Source organism: Xenopus laevis, chromosome 6L (assembly GCF_017654675.1).
Source record: "Xenopus laevis strain J_2021 chromosome 6L, Xenopus_laevis_v10.1, whole genome shotgun sequence".
In the NCBI taxonomy this organism is placed as follows: domain Eukaryota; kingdom Metazoa; phylum Chordata; class Amphibia; order Anura; family Pipidae; genus Xenopus; species Xenopus laevis.
In genome coordinates, this window is record NC_054381.1 from 54356057 (window position 1) to 54373981 (window position 17925).

Genomic DNA, 17925 nt, shown 5'->3' on the forward strand with positions numbered 1-17925 from the left:
CTTGCTTTCATTAGTTATGATTCAGACTGCGGCTTAATGTATTTGATTGTTGCTATGTGTTTGCGGGTATTGTGTATTGTAGTTTGTATGCACTCATTCAGGACTGTAATCCAGAAATGTTGGATTATTTTCAAAATAATGCAAGGAAGTATATGGAATGGAGTCTAGCTCTTGGCATACAATGTCTTATAGCAGAGCTTTCAAATAACCCTGCAGGCTGACGTGGTCTTCCATGCATGGGGTCCCTGGAGCCCCTAGTGTGCAAAATAGCTTGATAGCCTTTACATGATATAATTTAAATATGATACAGCCCCAATTATTAAATTAATTTGATATTTGGCTTACCATGTTAAAATGCAGTCAGCACAAACTCAGAAAGCTTCATTTGACTCACTTGCTTCCAGGTGGACAACTGTGGTCTAAATCTTTAATTCTCCAGTTGATCCTCAAGCATATGTAATGTTTCAAAAGGAATGTTTACAGTAACTATAATTGCCAACTGCTTCAAGGCTTATGGGAATAGTAAGAAAAGCTGACTGCAACTGAAAGGGCCTGCGTTCAGCGTGCATCAAGCTAATCAAGTAAGTGAAGCATGGCCGGCCCCACCTAGACACAAAACCCAGGCAAGCAATTTTTTAAAATTTTTGGGGTGCCTGGTCACTAAGTTTTTTTTTTTTAACTTAAAGGAGGCCACCAATGGCTTTTTATAACTTGTGGGAGGGGGGGGGGTAAGGCTATTTTTTTTTTTTTTACTTGCAGCGGGGCCCCTGATCATCAATGGCTTTTTATAACTTGTTGTGGGGGTGGCTGGCCACCAATTTTTTTTTAATTTTTTTTTTTTTGTAACTTGAAGGGGGTCCTGGCCGCCAATAGCGTTTTATACTTGCAGGGGGGTAACCTGATCACCAATGACTTTTTATAACGTGGGGGGGGGTAGTGGCCACCAATGGCTTTTTATAGTTTAGGGGGGTTTAATGTTTTAGCTCTGTCTGTGTGGCCTTTTTACTGTGGGGTGGTCGAGATATGGGGTGGGGCTTGAAGGTGGGCGGAGACCAGGGGTCCCAGAAAATGTTGCCGTACAGGGCCCCGTGATTTCTGAAGGTGGCCCTGACCTTATTGCCCCATATACCTGAGGCAGCAGCAGCCTGTTCCTGTGTGCCGGTTCCTCCTTTCTGATTCTTGACAGGTCATAGATTTGCCCTGATCCTCAACGTATACCTCCCTCCCCTACAGCTTTTATTGAACTACAACTCAAAACTTATGGTCTCTGCTCTACATCTGTTTGACGGCAATTCAGCCCTTCACTATTGTTTAGAAGAGGAATGTGACAAATGCAGAGAGGTCTGTGATTGGGGAGTAGGCATGAATAATAAAGCTTACCAACAGCAAGGGGGATGAGGGCTATGAATTAAATGGTTAATAAGTATAGGGCTTATACATAGGGGTAGAGTTGATACCCAGGAGGCAATACATTGGCTTAGCATGTAAAATATTGTCTAAAAAAGCTGGGGTTTAAGAACACCTATTGGTAGAGAATTTTTAAATGTTGCTGGGGCAGCACCCTGCTGCACTTTTTTTAATAAATTTTTATTGCTATTTATACTTTTAGCACTTATTTTTACACTTTCGCATTCAGTGCATTGGCCTCAAAGTCAAAAGCATGTCCTATGAGGGCACACCCTGATGCTTGGACCTCTTTGGAAGTCCATCAGTTATCCCGACATGAAAGGCTTTAGGATTGGACAGGAAGGGACTTTGCGGCAAAGTGTGACCTGAAGACCCTTGCCCCCTGAGGTGCCTTTTGGCCGGGGAGCTGGGGATAAGGGGGCTCCCCTGACCTTGGAAAACAGGAGTATGAAGACTCTGGATCTTTTTGTGGCTTCTGGCCTGGGACCCAGAAGTTTTGGACTTTTTTTAAGCTAAGTCATGCACCTTTTGCATTTTTGTCTTTGCACTTTGCACTTTTTTGCACTGGGTGAGAAGCACAACGGGGTTCAATTAAAATAAAATTGTCTACCAATGGGTCCAGTATTAAATTAAATATTAAACCCCAAGTTTAGTTCAGTCACCCCTCTTAATTAATACCTTCCCTAATTTGCCCAGTTACCCCCAGACCACAGTTGCATCCTCCATACATCCTAGCTTCCCTCCAATCTGCCAATGCAGAAATCTGATCCACACCCTCACCCATTGCAGTTGCAAAGGTTACAACCCTAAACAAGTATTTCTGTCCATGTGGATATAGTCTTCTGCCTTTCGTTACATGGCAAGACTTTCGGTGACTTTTTCTCATTGTTAGTATATTGGTATAATATGGCATATCAGTCCCCAGCGGAAGAGTTTCTTTGCTTAAAGGGGTTGTTCACTTTTTGATTAACTTTTAGTATATGATGTAGGGACTGATATTCTGAGACAATTTCCAATTGGTTTTCATTTCTTATTATTTGTGGTTTTTGAGTTATGTACCTTTTTATTTAGCAGCTCTTCAGTTTGCAATTTCAGCAATCTGGTTGCTAGGGTCCAATTACCCTAGTATCCAATTACCCTAGTATCCATACATTGATTTGAATTAGAGACTGGAATATGAATAGGAAAGGGCCTGAATGGACGAGTAATACAAAGTAGCAATAACAACACATTTTTAGTAGCTTTGTAGAGCAATTTGTTTTTAGATGGGGTCAGTGACCCCCATTTGGAAAAGTCAGAAGAAGAAGGCAAATAACCCCTAAACCATAAAAAAATGACCAATTTAAAAGTTGCTTACAATTATATAACATAGTAAAAGTCAACTTTTTTCAACCATGAGCCACATTCCATGAGCCCATATAAAAAGCCAATATAGAAAGAGTTGGGGAGCCAGATAAGTATTAAAAAGTTCCTGGGTTGGTACCAAATAAGGTCTGTGATTGGCTATTTGGTAGCACCTATGTGGACTGGCAGCGCTCTGATTGGCAGTAGATCTGTTTCTTATGCAACCAAAACATCCAAGCCTGGAATTAAAAAATAAGTACCTGCTTTGAGGTCACTGGGAGCAAGATTCAGGGGGTTTGGTGATCAACATGTTGCTTGCGAGCTGGTTGGTATTGGGGGATCACAGGATTTGATTGAACATAATTGAGACTCAGCGGCCCAGTTCAAGTATATCTTTGGCCCAGCGGTTGGGGACCCCTGGTCTAGTGGGTTATATAGTGTGGGATGCTGCAAACATTAACTAGCACAATGAGGCATCTATTGGTTCATATGATGAAGTCCCAGCTGGCCTCAACAAGTGTCAGCTAGTGGTTTATATAATTTGGGTCCTAGCAGAGCTTCCACAGCCATCCACAGCCTGCATGGCTAATTAGCAATTCATTTAGATGCATGCTGCAGACAGAACTGATTTATATGCAATCATGCATCTAAATGAATTGCTAATTAGCCATGCGGGTTGTGTATTCCTTATGTGTTTGGTTTTAAAGGGGTAAATCCTCTGACGCTAGGATTACTAAGGTATAACTCAGTGGAGGTGTTGGCCAATAAATGGTATGATACACAGAAAACACCATAACAATAGGATTCCTGGATAACTTTATTACAGAAAGAGGAATATTAAACTGAGTAAAGGAAATATTCACTGATAGGATTTATCTTCAGTGATCTCAGTTGGCTTCTTCTGTGGTCAAGACTCAAGAATCAATAATCGTGTAGTTCTGTACAACCTGAATGGCATACAATAATCATTCTGGTACTTTAGGAAAATGACATATGTGGGCCAAAGGATATCAAGCCTGCCACCACGTCAAGGTAGACTCTCTGAGCAGGTCCCTAACCTATCCTAACAGGGGCGCTGCCACTTGAGAAATTCGCCTCAGACTGGAGCAGCCCACAAGTTAACAGGGGTGGCAAAAAGCCACTCCTGGTAACTTTAAAATACGAATTTCTCTTTTTTTAAACTGGAAATTTGGCTCCTCTAGTGCAGAAAGCACTAGTGATGCGGCCCCGCTGGGCCCACTCTGGCGCAGTAAAAGTAACCCCTGGGGAGCAGGGGCCGGGATCACTAGAATTGACCCTGTATCCTAACCATCTTATTAGAGAGGCAAAAAGTAAGTATTGTTGGGATATACTTTTCTGTTTAAATTAGTCTATTTTAGTTATTTTGTACAAAATTCATCTACTTTATTGCTGGTCCTAAATATTATTTTCTACCATATTTAATCATTGAAATCAATTTTAGCTTACCGTATTTTATTTTATTTAAGCTATACTATGTTCCCTTGCTTTGCCTATACCGATGAATAAAATGCCTGCCATTTAATTTATTTCCTATAATTTAAAGCAAATTTGTTAAAATTTTTTAATTATCAATACATGAGGGTGGTTCTCTGTACCCTCATTGGTTCTTTAAGGCTAAGTCCCGGTAAAGCTGTACAGGGATTGGATAGGTGGAGTAGGAACTTCCCCTTCAGCCTAGCCAATCCCAACGCAGCTTTACTGGGACTTATCCTTAAAGAACCAATGAGGATGCAGAGAATCAGAATAGGAGAAAAAATATGTGTGCACGGAGCTGCTGTCCTATTGGGGGTCATTTATCAACACTGTGCAAATTTGCCCATGGGCAGTAACCCATGGCAAGCAATCAAATTGCTGCATTCATTGTTCTACTTGCAGCTGACTTCAAAAAGCTATTCACTGATTGGTTGCTATAGGTAACTGCCCATGGGCAAATTTGCCCAGTGTTGATAATGGAGCCCCATTATCTGAAGCTGGCAGCACGCTGAAAGCAGGGGGGCCCGGCTAATCAAGTAAGTGAAGCATGGCTGGCCCCCCTTATACACAAAACCCCGGAAAGCTATTTTTAATTTTGGGGGGCCTGGCCACCAATGGCTTTTTATAACTTGTGGGAGGGGCCTAGGCCATCACTTTTTTTCACTTGCAGGGGGGCCCCTGATCACCAATGGCTTTTTTATAATGTGGGGGGGGGGGGCTGGCCACCAATGGCTTTTAATAGCTATGGGGGGTTGAATGTTTTAGCTCTGATGTCTGTGTGGCCTTTTTACTGTGGGGTGGTCGAGATATGGGTGGGCGAGGACCAGGGGGCCCAGAAAATGTCCTGTATATATTCATAGTTGATTAAAAGTACATTGAAAATATTAATGCATTTTTATTTTCCTTTTGATTTTCACTAATTCTTTTGATTGTTTTACTGGTTCAGTTTTAGTGTTGCTGGAGCAGCCAAAGTCAGACTGGTTGGCCATAACATGTCTTGTAACCCTTTGTAGCCCTCCTTCTGTGTAATAATCTCCATTCAACAAACTTACATACTAGACATTATGTAATGTTACTGCACCACAGCCAATAATGGCTTTTCATAATCATTGCACTAAAGAAATCTAATGAGAGATACCACAAAACCACTGATCTCTAAGCAAAGTGACCCTTTAAGAAAAGCATTGTACAATGTATATATATGTGCTGGGAGCTGTTTAATAATTGTTCAGATATTTTTATTATATGTTTATATAGTATTGGGGACTTTTGCACTGTACAGTATTGAATTCATTTCATGTTTGTCTCTTGTAGGAATATCGTTCTGAAAAATCTCTAGAAGAGCTCAGCAAGCTGGTACCACCAGAATGTCATTGGTATGATTGGACTTTTTATATTTTACTTTTTATCATAATTTTTTATTCATTTTTGTAATTTAATGAATGGCAATAACAAGACTGAGGTTAAAGATAGAAGAAAAAAAAGTTAGGAAGAAGGTTAAAGAGGAGCAGAATAGATACAAGTGAGACAGGCAATTCATAGCATCTGTGTGGTCAGCCATAAAGCCCAATCACATTTAGTAGGATGTCCTCTTGCTATATAGATCACTTTCTGTTTAGGGAACTAGTGGTTGAGCATTGAAAATGCTTTAAGCAGAGCAAAGTTGAACGTTATGTTAAATTTGGGAATGGGGCAATGGCCTGATGGGGTGAAAGTCAAATCTGAACACTGGCCCAGGCTAACAGGACTTTGTTTCACTCCTCGTGCCCAACGTACTTCACTCACAAGTTTACTCTGCTTGAAGCTGTGTCAGTCACAAATTAGTAAGGAAAGGAAGGTTTAAACATTTCAAAAATGTAATTAATGCTGAGAAGATTTTTATAGGCATAGTGACATGGAACTTGTCCCTTTTAGTAAACCTCTCTACAGAATCGCCATTTTTACATGTTGTACTAAGGAGGCATTTCAAATTGAATGATATTTACGAATTTTCAAACACATTTTTGGCAATTTTTCAAATGGCTCAGTTCTTGATATTGTGTCCTCCCCAATTTACCACTCTGTTGTATAAACATTTATTTGTGTTTGGTTATAGATTTATGTAGACTACATGAAAAATTAATTAAAGGTGCTTTGTTTTTCCACTGTAGTATTCGAGAAGGACGAATGGAGCACACACTAGCTAGAGAGTTGGTTCCTGGGGACACTGTCTGCCTGTCAGTTGGTGACCGAGTTCCTGCAGACTTGCGCCTGTTTGAGGTAGGTGCATGGAGTCTTCAGTGTGTCCACTGTCGATTTTTTTTTCATTGCATTAAAATTGTGCTGCATTTGTATTCTATGTTTAACTATTTCCCTGCTTGTTGTTCATATGTGCAGTTGTCAGGCAAATAATAATGACCAATGTCAGCTAGTGAAACCCCAAGGTCTTGTTTTGCATGATTGATTTAATAGAGTATAATGCCCCTAGGCTTTATGTGACTAATTTGCCACACATTCAAAGATAGATTTTCCCATTGCATTCTATAAACTTAAGTACATGTTGATACATACTTCCGCTGAGTATATATTATATTATAATATATTTATATTATATTTGTTTGTGAAATTCTTGTTTTTATTAAAAATGTAAGTATCATTGTGGTGCATTAACTGATCTTTTATAGCTTGACTAAACTACCCTCCACCAGATATTTGTTTAGGTACATGAATAATAAATATTTATTACTGGTAAATTGCCTTCTAAATCCGTGGCCAATGTTACAAATAGGAATGCAAGGATCCAGGATTCGGTTCAGGATTCGGCCAAGATTCTGCCTTTTTTCAGCAGGATTCGGATTCTACCAAATCATGTGACTTTTTGTCACACAAACAAATTTGGTCCAATTTGTGGTGGATTTGGTGCATCTTTAGTTACAAATGTTCTTGCCATTAAATTTCTCTCTATCCCTCCCTTGGCATACAAGGCCCTGTTCAATATATAATGAATAAAGTACCCCCTCTTGTAAATTAAGGATATTATAAGTTACCGAGGAGTTTCATGACCATGGTAACTTCTAATATCCTCATATTTTGCAACAGGGAGTACTTTATTTATTATAATACACAAGTTTCAGTGAGTCATGTGTCAGAACTCACCGTTTATAACTGATGACATCAGAACTCACCGTTTATAAGGATATAATTTACATGATATTCATGGCTCTTGTGTATTATTTATATATATATATATATATATATATATATATATATATATATATATATATATATATATATATATATATATATATATATATATATATATATTATTCTGATACTAACCCCTGAACACTATTATTATTATTTTGTATAGATTTATACATCTTTGATGCTGCTGCTACTACAATTTTGTTTCTTGTCTGTTCAGGTTTCCGATCCAAGAAGCAGCCTTGGTGAAATAGATTCTATGCTGTGCTTTGTTCCATGTGTGTGTTTGTGCTTGCTGCAATTGTTACTGCTAAACAAAGAACCATTTCTTCCAATGGAACAACTGGAAAAAAACCAATGTAATGATCTTTAAAGAAGAACAGCCTTTCAGACATAAAAAACTGAATAAGAAATAGGAAGCACAAAATCTTTTTTCTTCATAAAACATCCATTCATGAAATAAAATTATTTAAAAATCTCTGCAATCAATCTGTGCCCTAAAGGTCCAAAGTCACTAGCAACAGCAGCCATGTCCATCCTAGCAGCAAACTGGAAAGTTAAAGAAAATATTAGGGACTGTCTTGTGATAGATCCAGCCACAGAAATGTAATGGTACACCCTGGACCTAATATGGGTCAACTCAGTCCCCAAACATCACTAACTAGGCCAGTACTCAAAGGATAACTTACCCCCTCCTTCCCCTGATAATGGAACACTCTAAAATATTTTTTTAAGCTTACTTTCGTTTGTTTAATACCAGGGCTAAAGAGTTGGTACATAAATCCTTCGACTCCAACTCCTTAATTTATGGTACCTCCAACTCAGACTCCTCTGCTTTTAACATAATAATGTGTTCTCTCCATGTAGATTGAAAGAAGTTAAGTACACAACATACAAAGCATTTTATCACTGCCAAAGCTCAAAAATATAAACCACATCTTTTGGTAATTCTAAACCAAAACCAAAGTTCAACTACATAAACAAAAAGCTGCTCAGTGTTAAAAAGCCCATTGCTTCAAATATTCATTTAAAAGAACTTGTTCTGTGAAAGGCATTTAGACAAATACTACTATACAATACCTTCAAGATGCACGGATTGTTATCTGCAAAAATCTGTTCCAATTATACACTTTCATGTACGTTTTACTTCTGATACGTAGAGCACAAGTGGGCTTAAAAAATGTGCCAAAGTTTGTAATAGACATGGAAACATTCAGAGCCTCATGCTCCTTTCTAAGCTAAAAATGCCAAATAATTACAGGAGACTGTTTAAAGGGAATAACCCCCCTAATGTATTACCTGTCTGTGACCTCATACAGTACTTAATAACACCATGCCGAACACATAAAATATAACTTCAGAACAATATCCCATATCAAAACTTTTTAGAGCAATAAAATTAGATATATATTCCTACACATTTTTATATAAATGCAAAATGTCTTTTTTTATTTATTTTTTTGGCCTTTTACCCTAATGGTGAAGTAGGGTCACAGCTTATATAACCATAACTCTTTATGGAATGTTAATATAGTATTCTAAAAGAGATAAGTCTGGTAAATTTAGGTTCCCTGTGCAGAAAATAGATTTATGCCTGCTAATCCCGTCATGCTTGGGCTGGATAATCTCACCCAAATGTGATAAAACACAAGAGCTAATTAAATAACCTACAAAATCTGTAGCACAGAGCCTATAACTGTAAAACATGAAGTTTGGATGACATGAGAACCATGTTTTGCAATTCTCACTGAAGAGAAAACATATTGAGTAAAAACAAATGGAGTGCACAGCTCTATTATCTGCAGTGCTTGGGACCTGGGTTTTCCAGACATGATTTTTCTGCTTACTTTAAGTCTGCTAAAAAAACATTTAAACATTAAATAAATACAATAGGATTGTTCTGCACCAACATGGTTTTATACATCTTAGTTATCATCAAAGCTACTATTTTATCACTACTGAAAGAAAGGAAAGAAAGGAAATCACTTTTCCAAATCAGAACTATGATGCACGTCAGCCTAGATAGGAGTTCTATTTCTACAGCTACAGAATTATTGTTTGAAGACTCTCTATTAAATATGTGAAGATAAGTATATATTTTATTACATGCTACTTTTTTTTTTATCAAAGCAATGCATTTTCTTTTTACCATTTCTTTTTGCAAGGCAATGGATCTTTCTGTGGATGAATCTAGTTTAACTGGAGAGACTGCTCCATGTGCCAAATCTACAGCACCCCAACCATGTGCATCAAATGGAGATCTTACCTCAAGAAGCAACATTGCCTTCATGGGAACATTAGTCAGATGTGGAAAAGCTAAGGTACTCTGCTTTTACAGTTGACAACTAAATGAAGGCTTTGTTACCCAATCTTTATTTTAAGCTCGCTACAGCATAGTTAGTTATATTTCTTATTCTGGTTTGCAGTATTCTTTTATCGTGTTTGACAGTGATGTCCATCTCAACTCTCTTGCTGTTGTTGGATTCCAACCTACAGTAAGGCTCCCATAGAAATGAATGGAGAGTGGCGGAATTTCACTGTAGCAGACTATGGCAATCTTTAACATCACTCTTTGATAAATAAACCCCAAAGTGTCATCAAAGACATAAAGCTCTGTATTCATGAAGGAAACAAATAGTCCCCAGTGGTTCTGTAACCCTAGAATTCATACTGGCTAGTCATCTTTTAAGTGCTAGCAACACGGCACGGTTGAATGTGACGTTGGCTTCTGTAGAGTAGCTAAGATTTGGGGTAATTGAAAAATCATATTAATCTGACGATTCATGGCTGATTATTAATTATGATGGTTTTTATATAATGTGAATTAAATAATTGAATGGTCTTGGCACACATATTTATTATACTCTGTGGCTATTGTCTATTTCTAATAAAGGAGTACTGACAAATGATTCATTTTAGTTCTTTGTCATGTTTTTACAGGGTATTGTCATTGGAACAGGAGAAAATTCAGAATTTGGAGAAGTATTTAAAATGATGCAAGCTGAAGAGGTAAAGAATGATGATGCAGTAGATGTGTTTGTCCATGATACTGTATATGGCATTGCACTCTACTTGACCTTTGCGTATATTTGCACAATTGTTTGTTTTTCCTTAGATAAATGAAATTGTAGTATAATCTCCATATTATTATATTATAAATACTGCACTATACTACAGTATAGTGCTACTACTACATATTTTCTACCAGATCCTGCAAAGTATAATAATTGTCTTCCTTCTTCAAGGCGCCAAAGACACCCCTACAGAAAAGCATGGACATTTTAGGGAAGCAGCTCTCCTTATATTCTTTCGGTATTATAGGTAAGAATGTCTTATCCACAAGCCTTTTTTTTCCTCTACATCTTTGTTTCTGTTCACAGAAATTAATTTTGTTTGGCCACTTGGCATGCCTGTGATGTTTTGAAAACATGAAAACAAATATGTTAACATAATAATCATATACACATACCACACGTGCGCTTTTACCACAACATTACAATACCATTATGATTAATGGTTCCTAACCCAGACCCAGATTTTTTTGGATTATCAGACTAAACCCAGAGAGATCACAATACTTCAAATTGTAAAAGGAACATCACCCATTGACTTATACATGTCCGCGACAGGTTTGAGATGGTGGATTTTCGGATTTGGTCTTTTTGCAGCTTTGGGGTATAATAAATCTCTAAAAAAAAAAAAAAAAAGAATTTTTTGCCCAATATACCTCGACCAGAAAAAAATAAAGATTTAATAAATAACCCCCTAAATGTTAGTCTCAGAGACCAATATATTTTTAGTTGCCACAGTCAGTAATCTCCATTTGAAAGCTAGAAAGAGGGGAATAAAGGAAAAAAAATTGCAGATAACAGAAGATTTTATAACATGCTAAAAATAACTGAAATGTGAACTACCCCTTCAATGCTGGTAAGTTTAATAATTTTTTGACTGTAGAAGGAGTGCTCCTCCAATACCTTATTTTTTGCAGCCGCTTCATGCTGGTAAGGGATGGGAAATCCTAGTCTGTTACAGTTTATTATTGCAGCATCTGCATATACTCTAACTAATAACAACCAGTCACAAGCACACAGAAATAGAAAACATGACACATGTGATAATGACATTCATTGTAGTAAGGTCAATGCAATGGGGAGTGATGCAATCATACTGATATGTGACCACCTTGATTGTGGAATTATGCACTTCTCAGGTTCTAGAAGTGAATCACATAAAACAGATCAGCTTTGAAGCCAACAAAAAAAAAACATATGTTTTAGCTTAATATTAATATATAATTATTTTAATGTGACCTTTCTCAGGTTAGGTGAAGCTGGGCATGAAAATAAACACCTCTCCATATTAAAATATACATTTTATATAAAGATCTACTTATGGCATAGCGCTGACCAATTTATTGCATTTATTGGGCCAATGATATCTTATACGGTATGTTATAACTCAGGTTTTTTATATTTTTCATTTTTAAATGTAAAAGTTTTTGCTATTTTTAGACAATTCCATTTTTTTATTTTTGCTTTAGGTATAATCATGCTAGTTGGCTGGCTGCAAGGGAAGCATATTCTTGATATGTTTACTATTGGTGTGAGGTGAGTATTCTATATGGTAATACACCATATTGCTGTCAACAGAGCTTAAGAAACATCGAAATCAAAAGAAAGCAATCGTGTTTTCCTTAAATTTTGCCATAAGCAAAATCTTTGCATTGCTGTTACTTACAAGTAAAATTCCTATGTAACTGGATTTCAGTTACTCGAAATTGAACATTTTTTTTTTTTCTGTGTGTGAGAGACCTCAGATTGTAAACTTCATTAGGGCAAGGACTAACTTGAATGGTGAACAATCTCTGTAAAGTGAAATTAAAATTAAAGTGAAATTAAAATTAAATTAAAGTGAAAATAAATTGTTGTCACTATAGTATATACAGTCATATGAAAAAGTTTTGCAGCCCCTCTTATCCTGCATAATAGTTTACTCTACTCCACTTTGCAAAAATATGGGTACCCTTGTAATTTTGCTAATTTGAATGCATATAACATATGCAGAGGATTGTAAAAAAAGGTTACAGACAACACTAAGATCACCTCCAAAGACCTGCAAGAACATCTTGCTGCAGATGGTGTATCTGTACATCATTCTACAATTCAGCGCAATCTTTATGGTAGGGTGATGAGAAAGAAGCCCTTTCTGCACTCACGCCACAAGCAGCTTTGGACTGATGAGACAAAAATTTAGTTATTTGGTCATAACAAAAAGAGTTCCGCATTCCAAGAAAAACACCTGCTACCTACTGTCAAGTTTGGTGAAGGTTCCATCATGCTGTGCAGTTGTGTTGCTAGTTCAGGGACTGGGGTCCTTGTTAAAGTTGAGGTTTGGATGAATTCAACCCAATATCAACAAATTCTTCAGGATAATGTTCAAGCATTAGTAACAAAGTTACCCAGGGGTTGGATATTCCAACAAGACAATAACCATAAACACACTTCGAAATATACAAAGGTATTTATGTACAATATTCTGGAATGGCTGTCGCAGTACCTCAATTTGAATATCTATGGGATGATTTGAAGCAGGCTGTCCATGCTCTGCAGCCATCAATTTTTTACCAAGCTGGAGAGATTTTGTTTGGACAAATGGTAAAAAATACTGCCATCCAGACACTCTTCAACGGCTATAGGAGGCATCTAGAGGCTGTTACATTTGCAATAGGAGGCTCAACTAAGTATTAATGTAATATCTCTGTTGGGGTGCCCAAATTTATGCACCTGTCTTAATTTTGTTATGATGCATATTTTTTGTGAATCCAATAAACGTTATGTCACAGCTGAAATACTACTGTTTCCATAAAGCATGTTATATATTAAAGGTAAGTTGCTACTGTAAAATCTCAGCCAGTGATAAACAAAACGCCAAAGAATTAAGAGGGGTTCCCAAACTTTTTCATATGACTGTAAGTAAGGGAATATAATAAAAATGTATTTCTTTCTGATACACTGTTCTCGTAACACGTGTATTATCTCAATCCATTTGTCTGTTTAAAAAAATAATTTTTAGACATTGTTACCTTAGAAACGCTGCTCCGCTTTGCTGATTGTTCTCAGGTTTCTAATTTTTAAGTTGTCTACATAAAAAGTTGTCTGATCCACTCTAATAACATGCGTGACTCCGTGATACACTTTTACATTCAGAGCTGGATGATTCACCGGAAGTCCAGGTTATGTTCCCTCAAGATTGCATCAAATTGTGTTAATATAGTTACACTCCTAGATAACTGGTGCCTCTTTAATACTCTTCTTCTTGGCTCATCCAAAGATATATGTCCCAAGTCTTTTCATTAGTTAAAACAAAATATTTATTTTAAAGTTGCATTAAAATTAAGATACATACTGACCCCACATGGCCCATCTTACGCGTTTCGTACCCTCCGGCACTTCGTCATAGGTGTCTCTATTGACAGCATGTTCCAACCAGTATTTAAACCTTATTAACCCCTCCCATTTTACTTAAAACCAATCAGGATTCAGTGGGGATTAACCCTATTCTCTTAATATAAACACAAAACTTCCACTGTGGGGCATTCGTATTTTATCCCATGTATCATTAGTTGTAAGTTAGTCACATATTAATTTTAACAACGTTGGTTAGATTCTTGTACAGCATGTCATATAAGCATGACTATAAAAGCCGTCACTGAGTTAAAAGCAAAAAACTATACAGAAAGCATTCCAGAGAGCAAAAGGAAGTGATAGAAAAGATCTGCTTAAAGGTATTGGAAATAGGAATAAGTACTGGTCAGAAAAAATAAGGTGGGCTATCTGTCAGTATGTATCGTAATTTTAATGCAACTTTAAAATAAATATTTTGTTTTAACTAATAAAAAGCCTTGGGACATATATCTTTGGATACAATTTATTGCATGTGGATTGCCTATGGAACTGGGGCAAGTCCCTCTGGCTTGATGGAGGATATACAGAAATCAGATACAACACTTAGAAGGTGTCATATTATTTTTGTTGTAGTGTAAAGTCTGATTTTAATATGAATTAAAGTAAAGAAGGATGTTGACGATTAACTGATTTCAAATGGATTTCTGTTCCTCCAGTTTGGCAGTGGCTGCTATACCTGAAGGACTCCCTATTGTGGTAACGGTTACATTGGCGCTTGGTGTTATGAGAATGGTGAAAAACAGAGCCATTGTGAAAAAATTACCCATTGTAGAAACACTAGGTAAGAACCGCAGATTGCATTAAGGTTAGAGCTCTTACAAAATGAGTTATTGAATTAATAATGATAACTTCTGCATAGCATTACAGTTTTTAGACAATGTAGTATTATTTAGGCTTTTTGGGTGTTGTTTAACTAATTTATAGTTGAGTTGTATACAAATACAAACAAAAAACTGAAAATTCCCTTTAAGCATAACTTTTGTGCTCAAGCTTTGCTTTGTTTTTCAGCATTTGATCAGACCTTTCTTAACTCATAACATGTTTACATGTATGTAAGCCATACTGACAAGTTAAAAAAGAAAAACACACAATTCTAATAGAATTCTTCAATAAAGCTTCCTCAGGCTATTGCATTTCAACTGCTGGAAGTTAGCCTAAAACTGCTGTTCTATGTCTAACAAAAAAAACCTGCAAGTCTGGTCCTAAATTATGAATTTGACTTAAAAGTAAGCAACCAATGGCTATGTGCAAACAGATGAACATTCCCATAACAGGATTGAAGTGTTTCTACAACACAGGTTTATGGAAAATTGCAATGCCACCCAAAGTTTTCTGTCTTTATGTTAACTTTTAGTATGTAATCAAATGGCCTAACCTAGCAACCTTGCAAATGGTCTTCACAAAGCTGCCAAAACAAAAAGCTAAATATAAACGTAGACCAAGTGCAAATTGTCTCAGAATATTTGTGTACATCATACTAAAAGTTTGTTTACATGTGAACAACCCCTTTAACCGTTACCAAAGAGATTACACGTAAATTGTATTGCTTACATATGCTTAAGGTTCTTAAATATCTATTTAACATGTTCATATAAACGCTTACAGTGAAGAACACTTATTTCTTGGCAATTGCTTCTTGCAAAGCTTTTACTGGCTTTGTGAAATGTAAATCATTTGGCATTTTGTCAAGAGCAAGGCATTTGCTCAGACTCCCAAGAGAGTCTCATTGGCAGACTAAAGAACAAGCAGGTGATTTCAGGAAAACCTGTGTAGGTTCAACAACATTTATAACACATTCAGCCAATTTTATGTCTGATAACCCCTTTCATTACTCCACTACGCTGCCAGCCTCAGCAGTTGCATTACACACATTTTGGGAAGCTTAGTTATTAACCCAGGTCCCTTTGTGATACACAAGTGGAAAGAAAAACATTTTCTGGATTATTGAATCATACTGCAAAATTAGTTTATTCCCAGTTTATACTGTGAGAACTCAAGCAATTGGTAATTTAAGGGTCCATTAGCATCTCTCGCGTTGCACTTCTATTATATTTTCTCTTAAACCAGATGGTTTAGTTGTCAGAAGAGACACTAATGAGTACATTCTGGCCCATCCTTTGTAATGACGTTCACTTCAATGATTTAATTTGTTTTTGCAGATAACAAGTAAGGCTCACCTAGCTAAAGTTGATTGTTGTGTATCTGAAGGTTGTAAGGCTTCAGTCCCATCTATTGCTTGGTCCAATCCACCACAATTTCGAGCAAAAAATAAGTGCTATCTTACCTCGGAGCAAGATGATAACACTGTTACATTAAAATAAAAGATGTTTGACTAGCGATACAGACCTGCAAAAGTCTGAGTGGAAATGTTTGAAGTGCCAGTTGGATCCAGGCAACCTATACATTTTTTACACCTGTGTTACTTGACTTAAATGAGAATAACACTTTTTTTGTGTGCCAGGTTGCTGTAATGTTATCTGTTCAGACAAAACCGGAACGCTGACAAAAAATGAGATGACTGTAACACACATATTTACATCAGATGGACTTCATGCAGAGGTACTTGTGCAGATTTGTTACATACATGGGGGGGAAAAAGTGGTATTTGTACATATAAAAGAATACATTTTTATTTTAGAAGTATGTGTATTTTGAAGTACATCACATTTCACTATTGCTTCACAAACACTAAAAGATAAAGATGAGATAAGATGTAAAAGCGGCCCTCATAGCCATTCATTATTGGTCTACTTGAGAGCTACAACATACTTCTCATTTAGTATTAGTATTTAACATTAATAAACACTGCACATTTCTTTGTAGAACTAAATATATATATATATATATAAATCCAAATGTTGCGACACGCACTCCGATTATTAACAATGATTTTTATTTATACATCATAAGAAAAGGCATCATTGATGCCTTTTCTTATGATGTATAAATAAAAATCATTGTTAATAATCGGAGTGCGTGTCGCAACATTTGGATTTAGATTACCTCAACATTGACACGGCACCCGGCAATTGCTTTAACCAGATGAGCGAGTGCGGACGCCAGGGACAGAGTATATATACAGTGGTGTGAAAAACTATTTGCCCCCTTCCTGATTTCTTATTCTTTTGCATGTTTGTCACACTTAAATGTTTCTGCTCATCAAAAACCGTTAACTATTAGTCAAAGATAACATAATTGAACACAAAATGCAGTTTTTAAATGAAGGTTTACGTTATTAAGGGAGAAAAAAAACTCCAAATCTACATGGGCCTGTGTGAAAAAGTGATTGCCCCCCTTGTTAAAAAATAACTTAACTGTGGTTTATCACACCTGAGTTCAATTTCAAAGGTTTTAAAGCCATTTCTAAAGCTTTGGGACTCCAGCGAACCACAGTGAGAGCCATTATCCACAAATGGCAAAAACATGGAACAGTGGTGAACCTTCCCAGGAGTGGCCGGCCGACCAAAATTACCCCAAGAGCGCAGAGACAACTCATCCGAGAGGCCACAAAAGACCCCAGGACAACATCTAAAGAACTGCAGGCCTCACTTGCCTCAATTAAGGTCAGTGTTCACGACTCCACCATAAGAAAGAGACTGGGCAAAAACGGCCTGCATGGCAGATTTCCAAGGCGCAAACCACTTTTAAGCAAAAAGAACATTAAGGCTCGTCTCAATTTTGCTAAAAAACATCTCAATGATTGCCAAGACTTTTGGGAAAATACCTTGTGGACCGACGAGACAAAAGTTGAACTTTTTGGAAGGTGCGCGTCCCGTTACATCTGGCGTAAAAGTAACACAGCATTTCAGAAAAAGAACATCATACCAACAGTAAAATATGGTGGTGGTAGTGTGATGGTCTGGGGTTGTTTTGCTGCTTCAGGACCTGGAAGACTTGATGTTATAGATGGAACCATGAATTCTACTGTCTACCAAAAAATCCTGAAGGAGAATGTCCGGCCATCTGTTCGTCAACTCAAGCTGAAGCGATCTTGGGTGCTGCAGCAGGACAATGACCCAAAACACACCAGTAA

The 17925-nt window shown here is 37.0% G+C and overlaps 1 protein-coding gene across 4 annotated transcripts in view; it reads left to right on the forward strand.

The window, feature by feature from the left end:
* Nucleotides 1–17925, forward strand: part of atp2c1.S (ATPase, Ca++ transporting, type 2C, member 1 S homeolog) — a 60571-nt gene that overhangs the window by 20615 nt on the left and 22031 nt on the right. For all 4 annotated transcript variants that reach the window (XM_018267498.2, XM_041566040.1, XM_018267499.2 and 1 more), the window contains 8 exons: nt 5560–5621; nt 6396–6504; nt 9594–9749; nt 10369–10437; nt 10674–10749; nt 11969–12035; nt 14549–14673; nt 16354–16451. In XM_018267498.2, the coding sequence (XP_018122987.1) occupies nt 5560–5621; nt 6396–6504; nt 9594–9749; nt 10369–10437; nt 10674–10749; nt 11969–12035; nt 14549–14673; nt 16354–16451 (762 nt within the window). The remainder of the gene's footprint in view (nt 1–5559; nt 5622–6395; nt 6505–9593; nt 9750–10368; nt 10438–10673; nt 10750–11968; nt 12036–14548; nt 14674–16353; nt 16452–17925) is intronic.